This window comes from Nestor notabilis, unplaced genomic scaffold (assembly GCF_000696875.1).
Source record: "Nestor notabilis isolate BGI_N333 unplaced genomic scaffold, ASM69687v1 scaffold9746, whole genome shotgun sequence".
NCBI classification, from domain to species: Eukaryota; Metazoa; Chordata; class Aves; order Psittaciformes; family Psittacidae; genus Nestor; species Nestor notabilis.
In genome coordinates, this window is record NW_009933293.1 from 80,271 (window position 1) to 100,270 (window position 20,000).

At 37.3% G+C, this 20,000-nt stretch overlaps 1 protein-coding gene across 1 annotated transcript in view; it reads left to right on the top strand.

Moving 5' to 3' along the window:
* ARID2 (AT rich interactive domain 2 (ARID, RFX-like)) overlaps nt 1-20,000 on the top strand; it is a gene marked incomplete at its 5' end in the record, with an annotated part of 102,309 nt that overhangs the window by 80,014 nt on the left and 2,295 nt on the right. The window contains 6 exon segments of the mRNA XM_010016811.1: nt 1-1,164; nt 9,053-9,201; nt 14,252-14,390; nt 14,491-14,576; nt 18,890-19,013; nt 19,106-19,197. The exon segment at nt 1-1,164 is cut by the window's left edge and continues 762 nt beyond it. Coding sequence (XP_010015113.1) covers nt 1-1,164; nt 9,053-9,201; nt 14,252-14,390; nt 14,491-14,576; nt 18,890-19,013; nt 19,106-19,197 — 1,754 coding nt within the window.

The following is a 20,000-nucleotide window of genomic DNA, read 5'->3' on the forward strand; positions in this document are numbered from 1 at the left end:
GGAGCACAGACAGGAGTTGGGCTACAGGTGCAAACACTTCCAGCTACTCAAGCACCTTCAGCTGGACAATCACAGTGTACTGCTGCTCCCCCATTCAAAGGTGATAAAATAATTTGCCAAAAGGAGGAAGAAGCAAAGGAAGCAACAGGTTTACACATTCATGAACGTAAAATTGAAGTTATGGAGAATCCTTCCTGTCGAAGAGGAGCTGCAAACACCAGCAATGGGGATGCAAAAGAAAATGAAATGCAGGTGGGAAGTCTTTTAAATGGGAGAAAGTATAGTGACTCCAGTCTACCTCCTTCTAACTCAGGGAAAACTCAGAATGAGGCCAATCAGTGCTCACAAGTCAGTAACGGGCCATCATTAGAAATGGGTGAGAATGGAGCTCCTGGAAAGCAGAACTTTGAACAAATGGACACACAGGAAATTAAAAGTGATTTGAAGAAGCCCCTAGTTAATGGAATCTGTGATTTTGATAAAGGAGATGGTTCTCATTTGAGCAAAAACATTCCAAATCACAAAACTTCCAATCATGTAGGAAATGGTGAGATATCTTCAGTGGAACAACAAGGGAATTTGGATGCCACGCAGCAAGATACTGCCAAAGGTGATCAAGGGGAAAGAATTTCTAATGGGCCTGTATTAACTTTGAGTAGTTCACCTGTTGTAAGCGGTACACAGGAGGCTGCGAAACTGTTAACCCAGCAACTTAGTGGTACCAACACTGATTTACCTAATGGACCTCTAGCTTCAAGTTTGAATTCAGATGTGCCTCAGCAACGCCCAAGTGTAGTTGTCTCACCACAATCTACAGCCTCTGTTATACAGGGGCATCAAATCATAGCAGTTCCACACTCAGGACCTAGAGTGTCCCAGTCTACCCTGTCATCCGAAGTTCGGTCTACTAATGGCACAGCAGAATGCAAAACTGTAAAGAGGCCAGCAGAGGATAATGACAGGGAAACTGTTCCAGGAATTCCAAATAAAGTAGGAGTTAGAATTGTTACAATCAGTGACCCCAACAATGCTGGTTGCAGTGCAACTATGGTTGCTGTGCCAGCTGGAGCGGATCCAAGCACTGTAGCGAAAGTAGCAATAGAAAGTGCTGTTCAACAAAAGCAGCAGCATCCAACCACGTATATACAAAGCATGGTCACACAGGTATGTTGCCGTGTTCTTTTTATGTTAATTCTAACTGTGATTCTGACTAATGCTGTGAAATAACGCGGGTGAAAATGTGAACTCTCTTTCTCTTGCATAGTATTTAAAATATTCAGAAAATGATGGTTTCCGTTCTTTCACGCACTAAAGTTCTAATAGTTTGCATACTTCCTCAGTGTCAGTGACAATAGCGGAATTTCAAATAGCTTGTAGCTTGATAATACACAGTAAGGAAAGAACTTTAGCTCACTGATTTCTTCCTTAAAGGATTAACTGTTCTGAAAACAAGAATGATTTGTTGCATGGTCTGGTAGAAATGTCAGTTTTGTTCTGCCTTTTATTCTTGGTCATTGCTTATGGAGGGGTGAATATGTTTTATTGCCAAGTTAAACACTGCAGCTGCATCTGGCTTGCATTTAAAGGTGGTCTTCAAAGGCTTGCATCCAGGAGTTCACTACAGTCAGGACAAGTGTTGTCTTGTAAACTTGTTGAAATATTTGTACTTGTTTATTACAAAATATTTGTAATGTTTATTGATAAAATAAGCATTGCTGGGGGGTTTCCTTCTGTTTGACAAACTTTGGAGAGGGCATTTGTTCTTTTTCCTTGATCATCGTTTTTTAACCATTTGGAAGTGGGTTATTCCCTAACTCTGTACTAGAAATGAGGTTATGGCCATCATTTCTATGAGTCACTATCTGTAGTTATTAATAACCACAGATAATAACATTTGAGATTATTGCAGTCTCTAGATTTCAGTTTCGTACATGGACAGAAAATCCCTCTCCAAAAAACATTCCTAACATGAATAGGAGCGAAAAGAATAGAACAGGAGGTCTGGCGGTCACAGAGTTGTGACAGACCAGAGAGAGGAAATGAACTCTTGAGTGTATGTTAGCACATTTTGACCTCAAGGTAAAACAGGTCTTTTAGTTCTAATCTTCCTTGTTTGGCTGGTTGGTTGGTTGGTTTGTTTTTGATGAGGTAGCAGGTATAGACTTTATGGGCTTAAACCAAGCTAGAACTGAAAATTCAACAAGTGATGGCTGGTGCAACTCCTTTTTCTATGTCAAGCTTCTGCTGAAAGCTCTTTTGACTTTCCTTCATTTAGTTGTCAGAAACCAGGGCTAACAGTTAAATAAGTCTTCCTTCTTTTTATGCTTTACCTTTTTAAATGCCACACCATACAGAGTTGTGTTTTTTTAAATGTCTTTGAGCTCCTTGTAAATTTTCACTCTAGGTTTTTTCACTATGTTTTTCCGATAAGTTACTTACCTTTGTTCTTACTAGAAATTATTTGACCAGAATGAAAATGTGTGTTGCAGCATAGGGACAATTCACTAAATTTTCTGTAGTGTGGCTATATTAGCTATGCCTTGGTTTTTACAGTGAGTGGTCTTCAGCTGTTACACAGTTTGAATTTCTATTACAGCTTTGCTAAGGATTTGTCTGAAATAGAAACTGGTATGGCTGTGTCTCTGGAATGGAATAAATATAAGCTGTGGTTATTTATTCCCTGGACGTGTGGCTGACAAGAATTTTCAGTTGTGTCTCAAACAGCTACTGAACTATCAGACTTTCAGATTTTTGAGAAGAGGGGAGTAATATAGTTAACTATTTCACTTGTATTAGGTAATGTGTATCGTGATAATAGAGGGGAGGAAAAAAAGAAAAAATGTTTTCTGTGCTGATAATCTTTTTTACACTATCACTAATATCACTATCATTAATAGTTCTTACATTTTCCATTACCTGTACAAACAGAAATGCTGCCAGCTGGGTTTGCCATTCAGTACAAATTTGCAAATTAAAGTATCTTGGTTGAACGTCTGCTTCTAGGGAAGTTGGCTTGTTCTTCTGTCTCCAGGATGCCCTTCCTTTCTTCAGAATTACAGGAATGTGGAAGAAGAGGAGTTAATTAGTTTTGATCTTGGTGAACGATCTAATTTGTTAGCTAATTGCCTTCACCATTACAAGGAGCTGTTCATGAATCATGTCTATCACGATAATGCTAATTACTGACTTATAGTAGAACCCACTTTATAGTACTCCGTTCGGATATAGCGGACATTATAGTGTGGTTTAAGACCTTTAAGGGTCTTTACCACTCCTTTAAAATTAATGTGTTGGACTGAAACAGCTCTTCTTGCCCCTTCCCTCCCTCCCCAAGCTGCTGAGCAGCTGCAGTAGCCATTGTTTTTCTGGAAAAGCAGATGTTAAGTCTTTCCAGTATTGAGTCTGCTTTTAGGAGTATCTTTAAGACATCCAGAAATACTAAGATGAACTCAGTATGAGTTTTACTGATGACTTCTTTTGTGGTTAGGCCCTATATAATCTCTGATTTTCTCCCTCCCATTTTGAGAGTCTTACTTGTTTGATAAGCAGCTTCCTTGTCGCTGACTTTTTGGAAGGTAGCAGCTCAGGAACACTTTTTCACTTGAGCATCAGCATTGTTTTATCCTCTTTGCAGTACCTAATGTGTACTGGCTGTCTTGCAGAAAAAATGGGAGAACATGGCTCTTTCTGCAAACAGTTTGAAATTTATTATGAATACAATCCAGTGGAGAAAAATGGTGAGGGGCAGGGAATAAGGGGTATTAGCTATGGCAAAATTGTGTAACTGCTGAAGCTGTTACTGTGTGATTTCCTCTTTTCTTGTCATCCTAAAAATTATTTTAAACTACAGCTTGTATTTCAGAGAAGTGAGAAAGGGATAGAAGAAGAAAAATTGTAATAAATTTAAAACCCAACAGGAAGGCTGGAAAAGGAGATGTAGAGGACAGAAGAGGGAGGAGAGTATTGCTTATGCAGCTACAGCATGATTAACTGTCATGAACTGTAAAGAGGAGAAAGGGAAGATGCTTGAACTGAAGATAAGGAAGGGCAAACAAATAGGGGAGGAAGGGAACAGCAACATGAAAACTAAGGAAAACAAGAAAAAGAGTGTAATAATCCTTAAGGGAATGTGAAAGTTAAGATTTGCTTCATGATATAAATGGTAGTTTGAAATAAGCTAGTACCATATGCTTGGGGGGAAAGATGTTGATTTTAATGGCCTACTAAAATAATGAAAGTTACATACTTGAGCTGTCCCACAAATGGCATATAGTACTGTTGAAATCCAGTTAGACAAGTACAGGTATTGTCTGTGTATAACCTGTGATGATTCCATGTTAAGTGTCCACCTCAGCAGAACTCACTGAAAAATAACTACATATACACTGTCTTTAAAGATTTTTCATTTTATTTTTTGCGGTTTTATAAAAAATGCGGCTGTGTGTGGGTTATGCCAGAAGAGGAACATGTGATACACACAGTGTTGCAGTTTTTCTTCTATCTCCATCTATTTTGTAAGCTCATGAAAGGTAGTCTGAGAGGAGACAGAATGGGCGCTTCACTTTCTTGGCTTCTTTTTCTTTTATTTTTGTGTTCCTTGTTCCTAGATTATTGCTTTCCTGAGGCATTGTGCTGGACCAGTGGATGAAAAAGAGAGGAATGAGCAATTACCTACCTGTATACTTCCTTTTCTTTTCTACTTTTTCTTACTCCTCTTCAAACGCCTCCAAAACATCTGTTGAACATAACCATGTTGGTTTGCCCCAGTTGGTGTGTGTTTTGAAGGAATGCTCTGATTTCATGCGAAGTTCCTAGAAGTGAGCAGATCTGATGTAAATTGCCTGATCTGGCTTTCAAAGTAAACACTTCCCTGCTCATCCTTGTCATCCCCTCATAAAGAATGCACTCCCATTTCTCTTAAGGTTGCCCACTTGAAACGTGCTTGTGTGGAAATTTAGGTGGCAAAAACTATGTGAGCATCGCCTCGACTCTTTGCTCCTGCTTTCTGTTGATTGGGAAGCTGAGAATTGCCATGAACCAGAAAGCAGGTGTGTAGCTCCAGGAGGTGTAATTCATTCTTGGCCACAGAGCAAATGAGTTTCTCAGCTGGAAGTACTGAAATACAAAATCTCTGCGCTTTTATTGCTCTTCACTTGTGAAACACACTGTTGCAAGGAGATTTAAACTTCAGTAATCTAACAAGAAAAGAGCATCTATTTTAGTGCCTGCCCATCCACCCGACCCCTTCCTCATGCTCAAATCCTGCTATATTAATTTTCAGCTTACAGGATACTTTTTATGTATGTTCATTATCGTGAAGCTAAACATAAAATTCTGTAATACCAAACTGTAAATCCTATGATACTTTAAAAATATTTTTACTGGTAATTAACTGTTTATTGTTGAGTTAAATATATTTACAGTGGATGTGCCTATACTGGTGGTGGGAGAAAAAATGCAGCCTGATGCCTTTAAACTGTACATGTCTGTATGTGAACAGGACACCATCACACTGGGATGCAGTATGTTCTCTTGGTGATGGCACACTAGGCCTTTTAAATAAAATGGGCAGAGATCATGCTAAAGTAATGGGTATGTATATAATATACTCATAAGTGGAATGGCACCATTTGTTCTGAGAAATGGAGGTGGAGATAATTTCTGGCCCCAAGCCATAGGGTTTCTTATTCCTACTACTCAGGGAACTTGTGTGCCCAAATGGAGGAGCTCTTGTGCATGAAAATAAATTAGTATCTTTTGTAAACAGTCAATTCTAGTTAATAGAAAGCTCTTAGCTTCACCCTTGGCTTTCATAAGCATGCGGGACTTCTCCTTCCCCTCCCCCAGTATCTCAATCTCAAGTCACCCAGTCTAGGTATAGAATGTCCCACTTATTAAAAGTAGGCTGTAGTATTTGTTCTGTAAGTAGACTGTACAGTCACTAAGGGTTTGTATTTAATGTACTTTTAAGAGTTCAGTGCAAACCCTACTGAGGTGGAGTATGCTGCTTAGAGGTACGTTTTGGTCCCAAGACCCAGTGAGATCTGACTTGCAGAAGTGCTGAGTGGTGGCAGATGCAAATCATATAATGGAGAGGACTAATCTGATTACAAAACGATGCCACGAAGTGCTTTGCAAGTGTACTAGAGTACTGGGTGTTTGATTTCTTGAGGAACCTGGAATCATGAAATGGTTTTGCTAGAGGAAGAAATCCTTATGCCGTGTGGAATTTTTTTTTCAACATTACATCTCCCAGAAGGACTTCATTAGGAAATACTAAGTGTCTGTCGTAGTTCTGTATGTTAAAGAAATAAGTGAGTTTACATAATCTTTGCATATCAGTACTGTAAATTAGGTAGCACATAGCAAGTATTTTTAGGTACATTTCTGGAAAAAAGGAGTTTGACTTCTGAAAAACAAAGATTGTACGTAATTTTAGTGATGTCCCATGTATCATGCATTACTAAAGTGATATATGAAGATAGAGGAGGGGAAAAAAAAGAAAACAAAAATTAGCAGTATTTCTTATCTCTTGAAAGAAGAGAGGAAAGCTTTGAGATGTTCAATCATAGAACTTAAATTTCTAAAATAAAACCTAGGAAAACAAATGTAACTGCTTTATCTGTTGATTCTAAAATACAATCAGCACAGCTGATAGGCAAGCAAGAGATTTGACTTAAAAATACATGGCAGGTGTAACCGCTTCATGGTACAAGTTTGGGCAAAAATACTTTGCAGTACAGCAGTAATAAGAAAATTCAGAACAAAACCAATTATTTTGCACATTTCAGTTTATCAGAGTGTTCGGGTTTTTTTCCTCACCAAAAAAAAGGGGGGGTAGAAAAGTTGAAGGGGAAACTGAATTTAACTTCTTGGCCTGGAAATTTGTTTCCCTCTCTGTGCTCTTTCATTTTCAGCACATAACATTTTGTGCTGTATACCTCCAATTTCCCTGTTCAAAATAAACAATTTTTTACTGAGATGATATTAAACCCTTTGAACACCACTAGGAGATCCTGCCAGAAAAACCCTTGAGGAAAAACTCATAATTCTGGATTAATTGCAGAGTTTGCTTAGAATGGAGTAAATAGTACATGAACCACACATTGAATGATGAGAATTAAATGAAATACTGAATTCATTCAGTAAGCTCACTCTCTTTCCAGCACATTAAATGAGACAGAAGTTCTATAGGGATAAAAAGTCGCATAAAGACTGTAATAAAGTATTGATACCAGGAGGCCAAGTGAAGATTGCAAAACAGGCTTTACTGCTGACACTTGATTATTTTACTTTCAGCTTCACTTTAAAAATGCCTTGTGAAAGGGATGCTCATCTTAAAAAGCTCTGCTTGTGTTTACCTTTTGTTAAAAGATACATTGTGAAGATTCATTACCCAATCTGTAAAATAGCTTAGAGGTCTTTAGATGAAGATCATTGCTGAGTCCCAAATAATTAGCGATGACTAATGGACTCAGGAGTCCTTTATTAACGCAGTTTTAAGGCATTGTACAATAGTTGTGCTGTGTTCAGGAGTTGCTGAGTTTTGCGTTATTTTTATCAGGATTTAAGCTTGGATATGTGAAGTGTTTGGTTTTGATGAAGCTTTTTTGCTGTCCCTTTGGTCATGTTGTTAGCATTGTATGATATGGGATAGTTACTAACTTGTTGCCTTGAGTGACTGTTGTCAACAGTGCCAGTAGAGAAGAGCAGGAAGAGAATGGTAGATCAATATGCAAATGAAATGTTAGAAGTTGCAATTAACTGTTTATTTCTTTACAGTTAAGGTCTAAAGCTATTCAGTAACGGCTGTGAAGATGTAAACAGAGTATTGTGTGCAACATTTGAAAGTGCTTCTTTTGGAATATTCTTAAACACAGACATGAAAGTAGTTTTGGTTTCTTTTTAAAGAGTGTTGCATGCCTTTTCTAACAGTAAGGAAGAAAAGGATGTTACTCTTCATTCCTAGCTAGTATGCAAAAGTGCTTTATTTTAATTTAATTTTATTTTTTATTTTATTTTATTTTAAATCATCTTTGTAAACCTCTTGCTGGCCAGAGCCTTCCAGGAAAAAAAGAAAGAAGAAAAACAGTATCTTGACATAAATACTGTTCTGGAATCAGAGGTCCAGTGTTAGCTGTTACTGAGAAAAAGAAATAACATAGACACTTGATTATGTTTTAATCTCTTTTTAGGTCACTTTTAAGATAATTTTTATTTACTGTTAAAATAAGCGTCTTGTCCCCCTTGCTCCCATGTAATATTACATCTTTTTTCTTTCCAAAACATTTATATGTAACTGTATACGAGTTACATAGCATGTTCTGGCATTCTAGGCATGTGGTGTTCTGTATAAAGGTATGTGTGCTGGCTGGTTTTACAAGAGCTTGAAGAACTGTATCATTTTCCAAATTTTATAGAGAAAATGGTATGTCATAGTTTGAGCCTGCTGGTCCTTCATAGTTTCTTCAGCATTGTTACGTTTACCTTAATGCACTCTCTAACAGGCTGATGTGTGCGAATGTGGCAGTTTCAGAATTCCACAGGTGCAGCACATAAAACCATGTTCATCAAAGAACATAAAGCAGTTTTAGATGTATCAGTGCTCATTTTACTTCTTTTAGCTGAATTTTCTGATACATTTACATAGGAAAGCAAACTACTCCCTGTGCTGATGATATTGCAGCCTCTTGCATTTGCATGTGTTTTTCTTTCCTTAAAGAACAAATAAAGCCTTTGCAAAATAATACTGTCCTTTACTCCACTAGTGCCCTTGAGCAGTTCCTTTGCAGTTGTAATTCTGTATTTGAATTTGGGCATGAGGTTTAGGAATTTGAATGTTAGAAGTGTTTACATAAATACTGTGGTGTAAAAGTTGTATGTCCCTTGTGTTACTGTGTCTGTTAATGCTTTTTTGGAGTTCAGAGTGTTAAAATCTGAAAACTTGTGGTGGATTAAAGTGTAAAATGAAAGACCTTCGAACAAACAATAAACTGTATGTCAAGTCTTGAAATGAGGCCTGTTTAAAAGGGTGTTTTAACTTTTTCTACAGAGCACACCTGCAACGTCGATACCCACAGTGCAAGTACAGGGCCAGCAGATCAATTTGCAGCCGCCTTCATACACTGCAGCAAGTCAGCATGCAGAGCAAATGAAAAAACCTGGACAGAACTTCATGTGTCTGTGGCAATCTTGTAAAAAGTAAATGTCTCCTTTATTTAACTACCTTTTACTAATACGTAACAGATGCGTGTCTATAGAAGGTGATTCTACAAGTTACATCCATTCTGTTTCCTTAAGTTACTTTATACTTTGCCAGTGGGAAGAAAGTGAAAAGTGTTAAGGAAGCCAAAGCTGAGATGGGGGATTGCAAGACATTTAACTGCTCTCAGTTACACTTCAGAGCATAAAAGGAGTATTATGTGGCTTTCTTGTAATAGATTGATTCTTAAGTAATAACTAAAATGTTGTCATGTAGTTAAAAAAAAAACAACATAGTTCTGAAGCTTGTTCTGTGTTGCAAATACAAAAATAGTTACTGTAGTCCAGTTACAAATCATGTCTTGACATTTTCTTGTTTTCAGCTTTTAATCTTTCTTGTGTTTCCAGTTTTGGAAGGGCAGGGTGTTGCATTTTTATGTCCTGGTTGAAGTCTTATTTAGATGATGACTAATTTCAGTAATTATGATACCATTTATGTGCCACAGGACTACTTTGTCACAAAAGGAAATTAAAAGCTTAGCCTGAAGACTAGACAGCAATGATTAGACTGTTTTGATTTGTTATTGATGTCCTTCAAAGAGAGGAGCAAGCTGTCAGACTTTTGGATGTAGACTTATGAAAACATTATACTTGGTACCAGTATGTATATTTTGACACTGATTTTTAAAATAACAGGTTTTTGAATATGCTTAGTTTTCGGCGGAGGGTACAGATTGGGGAGACAAAGGTAGTTGTCAAATAGCAACTTGGAGAACAGTGGGAAAAACTGTGTAGCTTGTAGGAGGGCATGAAAAAGGGTTCATTGAAGGACAATGTCATTGTAGGACAAGACAATGGGAGCATAAAGATGAATTGATTTGGCAAAAAGCGGGTGTGTAGACTTTGAGAAGGCTGAGATGAAATGGTCATAGGAACCCAGAATCATAGAATGGTTTGGGTTGGAAGGGACCTTAAAGTTCATCTAGTTCCAACACCCCTGCCATGGGGAATGATGGAGAAGTTCGCATATTTAGAACCAATGGTGAAAATTAGGCATTTGAACAGATTTAGAGCAATACTGAAGGACTGTTGATCTGTAGACTCCTAAAGGTGCAATTTCTGTTTCTTTCATTCCTTAAAAAGATAATTCAAAGATCATTAAGTCAATGAAACTGAGATAAGGTTCTGAGTGGTACTGTAGAGATCGGGCACATTTTGAATCATTGCCCTGTTTTCACTTTAGAAGTGTTTTTTGTTTCTTTGGTAGGTGACACTTCTCTACGTAAAAAAAATGCATATAAAGCTTTACTTACTTTTTACTTTATTCCTTTACTGCTGATAAATTTAACTGTAGAGCCATACTCTGCTGGCTGCATAATAGATGCATAAACACCTGTGTTGGTACAAGAGTGTATTATACTGAGGTGGAAATGAAAAGCTGGGGCAGTTTTGTAGCAGAAGCCTAGCCAATTATTACCATCTTGAAGAGTTTGCTGAACTACAGTTTTGAAGCATAACTTAGTTCCCAAATTTCTTCTGTGTCTGAAGTTATGTAGAGCTGAGGTGAATAAGCTCATGTGAATAACCATGGAATAAGCTGATGTCACGTGTAAACTGGGCTGTAAACATGTGCAGACAAATTTTGGGGTAGGAACAATACAATTATGATTACCTTACAGTATTAGTGGTTTTGTATATTTGTCTTAAAATATTATTCCAGTAGGTTTTCCTGAGACTCAAGTGCTGTGTGGCCTGTATTTTACAAGTTGATCTATACATTTTATTTCAAAGATGGTGTATTATTTCTCTTGTTTTAGCTTCTCCCGTTGACTTACTGTATTGGTTTTTGTTCGTGGTTAAGTTTCATTATTTTCAAAAGCCTTCGGAGATTTTTGCACTGATAAATTTTACTCCATGTGACACACTGTTCTTTTTCTTAAGGCTGTCTCTCACTTTTTAGAGTATTTATTTCAGTCCCAGCCTTAAAACGGTTTAGGTAAACGTTACACTCAGTATTCGCTACAGTGAAGAGAGAACCAAAATTTTAAGTTAGCATCTTCCTCAAGTGTATGTTGTTTTATTTTTATTCCTTGTGCAGCCTGATTAAAAAAGCAGAAACATCGAATCTCCTGTAGGCATCCTGCTTCTAACAGGCATAAAGAAAAATCTGGAATTGCCAACTGTTACTATAACTGTTTTATTTACAGCTCTTAGTTTTGGCTGTTTTCATTGAGTTGTTTAAGCAGGAAACTAGAAGATTCTTTGGAGTGGGCCATTAGTCTGTGTGAATTTCATATCCACTACTTGGTTTCATTCATGATTGCTTAGCAATTTTTTTTCCCTAGGTATTAAGCAGACAGATTCATTGTAGTAGAATGATAGAACAGTGTATCTTTCATGTTGTTCACCCTTAACTGCAAAGATATGACAGGAGACAAATCTGATACAGTATTTGCACGTGTTTCTCTAAGCATGTTCTTTAGTTTAGTTCTCACTATACTTAGCACTGAGTTTCCCTTCCAGGATGTATTGCAGAAGGCAGTGAAGGACTTCAAAAACATTTTATTGAGAATCAGAATAAATATGAATAAATAACATGTTTCTTTTCCTATCCACTAAATTGACTTTTGCGGTCAGCAACATTCCAGTGGCATGGGTGCAGGTTCTGCTTTTTGAGTTTTTTAAACCAAATTAGGAAACATAATATCAAGATTTTGAAATTATACTGTGGATTTAGTAGTGTCTGAAGACCACAACCAGATCAGGCCCAGTTATGCAAATAGTTGTAACGATTGGCCGTTTGCAGATGTATTCAGATGAGACAGTAAAAGGTGTTAGTCAGCACACTACTTTGCATTGAGAATGTAACAGAAAGTAGGTGTTTTCCTTTGAAGTTCTTCTGTCTGCAAGTACTGCTAATTGTATTCAGCTTAAATTAAAAGCTGCTATTTGGTTTCACAGGTAGGCAGGAGATGTCTGCTCTTGAGTTGCTTTGTATTTAAAAGCAAATTGGAAATGCTATTGAATCTCCACTGCCTGTCAAGTCAGCTATTAGTTTAATGTTCTGTTCAGCAGCTGAACAGAATGATGGAGAAATGAGTCAACTGACCGTATTCTCCTGTATTCTCAGTACTTTTTCTTTTTTCTTTTTTCTTCCCTCCCCCCCGCCCCCCTATGTTCAGGTATTTCTTTAAGGAAAATATTTTTTTCTCTGCAAAGTGGTAGTAAATTTGAGTCTTCTTAGCTCAGTGATTGAAGTATAACACCAAATGTATTATGCAGTGAATGAACCAACACAGCTTAGCTAGCTTTATTTTTCTTAAAGCCTTGCCATGTTGAATAAAATGTTTTAAACAACATTTTGGGTTTCACTTATGCCATGAAATTTGCTTTATCCATGCCAGGATTTATTTGTAGGTTTGTGCCAGGCTTAAGTTTACATATTTACTTCCCCTTTATTGTGGAAAGACATCTTGCTATCCTCTGAAATGTCAACTTTTGCTGTTTAGTCAGTGTACATGTAAAACTTTTTATTTTCATTTCCTACATTTCATTTTCCTACTGGACCAACAGCAAGAGGCAGGTATTTCTCCTTCCCAGCTTCCCTGCCCAGTAAGAGCTGACTGGCATGGAAAAGATGAATGCATTTTAAAAGACTAGTATTTATAGCCTATGCAGAAGGTAACTGCTGTATTGCACGTGGTTATAGCAGTAGGATTCGGTTTATACTGACGACTTGTCTCTGGGTGAAATTAGCTCTTTGACACCTTCAAGGGGTTCAGGTAACAGTATCTACACTTAGGCCTAGGTATCAATTTCAAGTATGTTTGCATGATGGACACTGTTGAAATGAGCAGTACGATGTGGAAAGAGGTGGCTGGATCAAAGCACCTACTGATTTACTATTCATGTGCTGAGAGTTCCGGCTTGAACTTGCCCATAAGTGACTGCTGCAAGTTTAAACTGTTACTCTATCCTTGGCTGCTTGTTGTAACACTCTGATTGGAGGTCGTCTCCCTCTTGGCACTGTTCAGCCCAGTGAGTTCAGTCAAACATCTTAATGCAAATACTTTTCTTGTTAACTGAAACTAAAATACTGGCATGTGAACCCAAGTGGCAGAGGTGGGTTGCATGTGTTTCCTCTTCAGATAGACTGCTGCACTACTGGCATCTGTCCAGCAAGTGTGTGAAGACAGCTGGTGGCAATGACTTCCCAAATGGCAGCAGCTGGGTTTCTAGACCTCTTCTGTCCAAGCCTTAAGTGGATGTTGATGAGTTGGGTTAGTTGTATTGAAATGAACTGGGAGCAGCTAAGTATTTTGTTTGTTTTGGCCATTTTTTCTCTGTTGAAGTAAAAGATGTAATTTGTAACACTTAACACCTTAAAATACTATCTAGACTAAAAAAAACCCAAACTACTTTTGAGTCACTTCCTATTTTTAATTATTTTTCTTTAAATACAGTGATACTCCATTACCATTTGATACACATTACAGTAACTATTCTTTTGTCTGCTTGACAATTCGAAAACACAGAACTGTTGATTCACCAGTATTTTGGGGTGGTGTTCACAGTGAGCTGTAATTCTTCTGCCACTTCGAAATGGAAGAAAACCCTTGCTGGAAGGAACTCACTGCAAATGTTTTATGCCTGTGCTTTCACCAAACAGAACACAGAAAACACAAAATACACTGTCATATTACAGGGCCAGGCTTAGGACATCTTAATCTTTCTCCATCATTCCCCATTGCAGAGAATGGGTCTGTTGGAATTAATATACATTATTTCTTTGGTAAAGTGTAAATAGAAAACCAGAACCATGGTATTTAAATCAAACTCAGCAAAATCATACTACTATTTAATGGTAGCTCACTGGTAATACATGTACATGGTTTTCTTTCTAAAATATTCTGACTTTTGGGTTATCAATGCATGTCTCATTTCTGAAAATAAAAACCATTAGGCATTATGGGTTTGTGTTTGTGGTGTTTGCACTTTATCATTAACTGTAAAAAAACCTTAAATTCATCTCCCTTCCCCTTTTTTGTAGGTGGTTTCAGACACCATCACAGGTTTTCTATCACGCAGCAACTGAACATGGAGGAAAAGACGTCTACCCGGGGCAGTGCTTATGGGAGGGATGTGAACCTTTCCAGCGGCAGAGGTTTTCCTTCATTACCCATTTACAGGTGCAGATTTTCTTTTACATACTACTTCAGAAAACAGTAGGAATTTCATGGTGAATTTCCACTCACCTTTCTCACTGTCTTTTCTCTTCTCTTTAAGCAGGATAAGCACTGTTCCAGAGATGCTTTGCTTGCAGGATTAAAGCAAGATGAACATGGACAAGCAGGAAATCAGAAGCCTTCCAATAAGTAAGAGACCTGAGCCTCATTAGCAATAGAGAAAATAAGAGAATTAGAGATTATCAGAAGAATTTATGTATTTATAACTTGGCTTATCAAGTGAAAATTTTTTTTAAGTAATCAAACTTGAGGTGCATTACAGTAAGAATGGGCAAAAGAGCAAAAAGATTGTGGTATGGGAGATGTGGTTGCAGTTACCATAAAAATAACAGGTAATTCGTTAAGGTATATGGTCAGTAATCTTTGAATATTGTTCTCAACATATTCTCCTGATTTTTTTTCCCAACTGTAGAGCCTTTTATAACTTTTATTACAACAGGAAAGTGCTTGTAATCCAAGTGGAAAGTTACTTGTTGTGTACAGTTCAGCTGTTTCATTCAGCTGAGATGGATTGTCTTGTAACTTGCTGTGCTCCTTCCAGTTTTGTGATCTAAATCTGGGCTAATTTGGTCCAGGGACTCTGGTAGTATACTTTCATTTAAACAAGCAAACAGGATAAATACCAACTCCTTTGAGTCTTCTAATTTTGTGCTGCTACCTTGCATCAGTTTTGGCTTTCCTCTTTCCCAAAATTATTTCAACCATCTGGAATTAATATTGGAGAGCACAGCCCTATTGCTTTGGGGTTGTGGGGATGGTCATGTTAGTATTGGAGTTACTCAGAGTTCAGTTAATTGTGTAAGCATATTAAGACTAGGTCTTTGTTAGTAGCCAACTGGAATCTCTTTGTTGCAAGCTAAAAATGTAATTACACATAATGTTCCAGGCAGATTTTTGCAGTCTGTTCTGTGGCTACTTAAATTGCTACCAAGCTGCTGGAGGCAGCAGAGGAAGTTGAGTATGAATAAATAAATTTAGTTTGGGAGTCCTTTTACTTTTTTTAATGTAAACAAACTTCCAAACACAGACTTATGATTGCTTTATGGTGCCTTGTTTCATTACACTGAACAACATTCAGAATTCAGACCTCTGAAAACCACAAAATGAAGAATTATGGTACTATAGTCTTAAATACTTGGTAAATGGGAAGCATAGGGCTGATAGCATCTACTGGGATGATGTGATTTCAACTCTGCCTTTTCAAAAACGTTCCATCATACAGGTAACGCATCCAGTAGCTGTATGTCCTCACAGGCTTCTTGAAAATTGGCACAGGTACTCATATTAGAAAAAAACATTCATATATCTCCTCTTCTGAGGCAGTATGCACTAATTCGGTGGGGTTTGGAAAGGAGAAATCTATATGCATAACCAGCTCTTGCTGAGATATTGAGACTGCAATGGCACAGGATACTAAGAATGTGATTTTTGGAATGTAAGCTGAAATAAGAGCATTCATGACTCAAAGTAGGATAGTTTGAGTCTCCCTGCCATCCCTTGTTCCTTCTCATGGCTGTGCACTGCTTACTGTGAGAGAACTAGCTTTAGTTTTTGTCTGATGGCATGGTAAATCAGTTCTGTTTTTAGAAAAACCTAATTAATTTTAAAAGTGGATTTTTCAGGTGAGTAGAATACAGTTGCCTTACAGTCAGTGGAACACCAGTACAGGAGGTGGGTTGGAACGTAAAGAAGGGATGAGACCATACTCTGTCAGCACTCACAACAGTTAATACACTCATTTTTTATGAAATCATGGAGATTCCCTGTCTGTTACTTTTACTGTCTTCCCTCATGTCTTCATTAGTCCTCTTTTACCAAAGAAGAAACCAACAAACAGGAATATTTTGACTAAACGTAATTTGTAACCCACAGAATCTTTCAGTGCTGCTACATAGTTAGGTTCACAAAACTGATAAGAGCATCTAGCTACCTGAGAAAGACAAGGTTTGATAATTTGCTTTCTGGAGTCAGTGACTTGTCAAATGAAACCCTAAGCTTGCTCCAGCAGGTCACCTTAAGTTGGCTTACATGTCATGTTGGAAAGCTGACTGCCATGGTTTTCACTTAATTTACTTTTTGTCGAGTCCTAGAAACTCCTCAGATATATCAGCATACACTGATAATGCATAATACTAAACTCTTCCATGGAGCTGAAACAACTTAAAAACCTGATGTTGATGTGGAGCGTGTGTAAGTCATCAACTTTTAGGCATTAATTAGGCCAACTTTCTTCACTTAGTCCCTCACTGTTCAGCAAAACTACACCTACATCAGAGCGCAGATAGAGTGTTACTGGTTCTGGAAATAAAATCTCTGGAACACAGTGTAACAAACAAGGGCCCATTCTCCTAATCATCATTTCTGTCTGCAGGACACCATATGTACTTGGAAAAAATCTGTAATGGCTTTTGCTAGAACCAGCTAGGCAAAGTTAAGATGTATTACAGAGCTGGTTGTATACCTTAATTCTGTATCTCTTTGCTTTTACGGTTGTATTGTATTAACTCTTCCTCTTCTGGTTTTCAGAGGTAGCTGAATATTGCATTCTGGAAGGTCAGGTAGCACTAACAATTTATGTTGACTGTAGCTTTGTGCATTTGAATCTTTCTGGATTCACATTAGTTTTTTTTTTCCTTGTTGCCACTGAAGCAAAGGTAGTAGCATGAGCTACCCAAAATATTCTTCATGCACCATGAGAGTGGGAGGGGAGGTAACTTTAAATCACAAGGTGAATTGTATGGTTTGGAGTTAAGTAGAATATTATTAAAATGAATTCAAGAATCTAGATGTTTCTTGAGAGATACTTGCTCACAGACACAGGACAGGCTGCTGGATGAATCAGGAACTTTTTTATGAACTTCTCTTTTTCCAAAGTCAGAGAAGACAGTCTTTTACTATCTTCTTAATGTGTTAGGAATACATTCCTAATTTATTTCAACTGTCCCTTTTTCAGTATTTCTAGAATCAAGGCAGTATTACTTCAGTGTCCTGAAATGTAGCATGATAGCTGTTGTAGAGGGGCATTGGGAACAGCCTCCATTGGTGAATCCTTGTTCTTCTCAATACAAGGAAAACAAAACTGTTACAGAAATGGAAAGTGAAGATGATAATACCTTTACTGTTGTATTCAGTCTCCTATAAACATGTGTCATTGCCCAACAGTTTCATAATTCAGCCTCTGCCTTTCTTCCATTTCCTTCATAAAGGTTTTCAAACTCCTATTTCCATTCAGGGGAGGATGACAGTGTGAGCTAAATTTTTAAAGAGAAGTCTGTCTGTTACTACTTCTTGGTTTTCTGTTTTGTGGTTTAAAGCCACTCACATGAACCCACTTTCTAACTTTTAGCTAGGTTTCCTTGTCGTTAGAAATTCGCTTTCTGAAGAAAGCCTTTGAATAGACAATTCAAGTTTTATTCTTAGAACGTTCACTTACAATGAAAGATGCCTAAATAATACTCTTACAGGCTAACTTTAATTTTAAAAAATGGAGCATATACGTTTGATTCCTACCTTTGCAGGTGAGCACTACTTGCATTTAATCAGGTTCTACTAGGGTATTTAAAGATTTCATAGTAATATTGATCAATATATTGAAGCGTGGTGATCTTTTTCACCATTCATACTGCAAAACTTTCCTTTGAGATGTCATTATGGATCTTACTTATTTGGTGAACTTGCATATTTATATATTCTAAATTGGAATTGTATGAATAATTTAAAAGTTTTACATTAAATAGAGCTTTGACTTCAGTGTTAATACTGAAAATTGAGAATTTGCTTCTGCTATGTTTATTCGTACCAGCTTTATAAAATACCTTGCTTAATTTATTAATCTCAGTCTGAAAGCTGCAGTAACAGGTAATTGGTTTTACAAGTGTTTGATCTGTTTTAACCATTAGATGGTTTATGTCTTAGATCATAACTTAAATCATGTTCTTTATATTACTCCTCACTAACCACAGTTAGTATGTATTTTATATTGTCTTGGTGTCTAATGGTCCCAATGAGCTGTGTCAAGTTTTGAATAGCAATATTTTAAGGACATTCGCTGGCCAAATCTCAGATGACATTTGCATAGCTGCTATCCCAGTTGCTGTTAAAGCCTGTCTGATAAAACATTCCTTTAAATTGGTACACATCAGGAAGTGGCTGTGTCATTAGTACACTATATTACTTTTCCATCACAAATGTCATGGGTGATGAGCAGTACTTCAAGAAAAGTGTGTCTTCACATAAAATAAAGCCCATGACTTCTGAAGGCTTTGCAGTAAGATTCATTTCTCTGGAAACAAAAGGCAAATCATGTATCATTACCCAATATTAATGGATCTTTGTGTCTCTGTTCAGATGGGTTACAAAATTATAAAATAAAATTTCAGTTGTTAATCTCCTCAAAAGTGATGCAAAGCTCATTTTTATGAACTCTTTCTTTACTAATGTAGGCAGCCAGCTGCAGGGGGTACTGCCTCTGCTCCCAGAGCACAGAAGGCCATTGTGAATCATCCGAGTGCTGCCCTAATGGCATTAAGGAGGGGATCAAGAAACCTTGTCTTCAGAGATTTCACAGTTAGTATTGTTTGACTTAAGTATTAGATATTAATTGTTGCCTGCTACAACAGGGGTTTTACTGTTGGGTTTTTTTCTCCTTACTTTTGCAGGATGAGAAAGAGGGACCAATAACTAAACACATCCGATTAACAGCTGCCTTAATACTAAAAAATATTGGTAAATATTCAGAATGTGGTCGCAGGTAAGCATTGCATGATTCTTCTAATACCAGTAAGCAGTGTTGTTTCTGTTCTTTTAAGTACCAAACAATAGGTAGGTGTTAGTTATCCTTTAAAAACACCAATAGATGTATTGACAGTACAGTTTCTCTGTCAGACCTGCACTGGTTAGCTCCCCACACAAGTTCTCAGCGTTATCTCTACCTAAGACAGTATTTGTGATCCAGACTTTTGAAATGTGTCTAGTAAATTTGACAGGTTAAATTTTTGGAGACAGATGAGAGAAACCTTTGCTGCAGGTCTGTTTTTTTCCTCCTGAAGGCAGCAGTGCATGACTCTGAAAATTAATTCTTCTGTAAGCAACTTCCCATTTATCTCAACTTGAGAAAGCAGTGCATGAGCTCTCACAAACACATTAATAAGTTGTGGAGTCACACACAGTTTCATTCCATACTTCCTGCCTCTCTGTTGCTTTCCTGTCCATACCTGAGTTAACTCTAATAAATGAGACTCAGTCAGCTTTCCTCTCATTTGTAGAAGATCCTTCAATAAGTAAATAGACCAATACTAACATGTGGTGCTAAGTAGGAAGTGTTCTTTATGATGCAAAAGGAGTAGTAGTTACTTACTGTGCCATTAATCAGCGTGCATGCTGCTTCTATTTTTTCCAAGAGCTTACAAGCTGAGTGATTTTTTGGTTTTGTTTTGCATTGTTTCAGCTTCATAATAGCAGAAATAATAATTACTAATAAGAATCTATTAATTTGTCTGTCCTTCAAAACCTGTGTAGAGGGATGAATTTATTACTTGTAGTTCTAAACAAAAG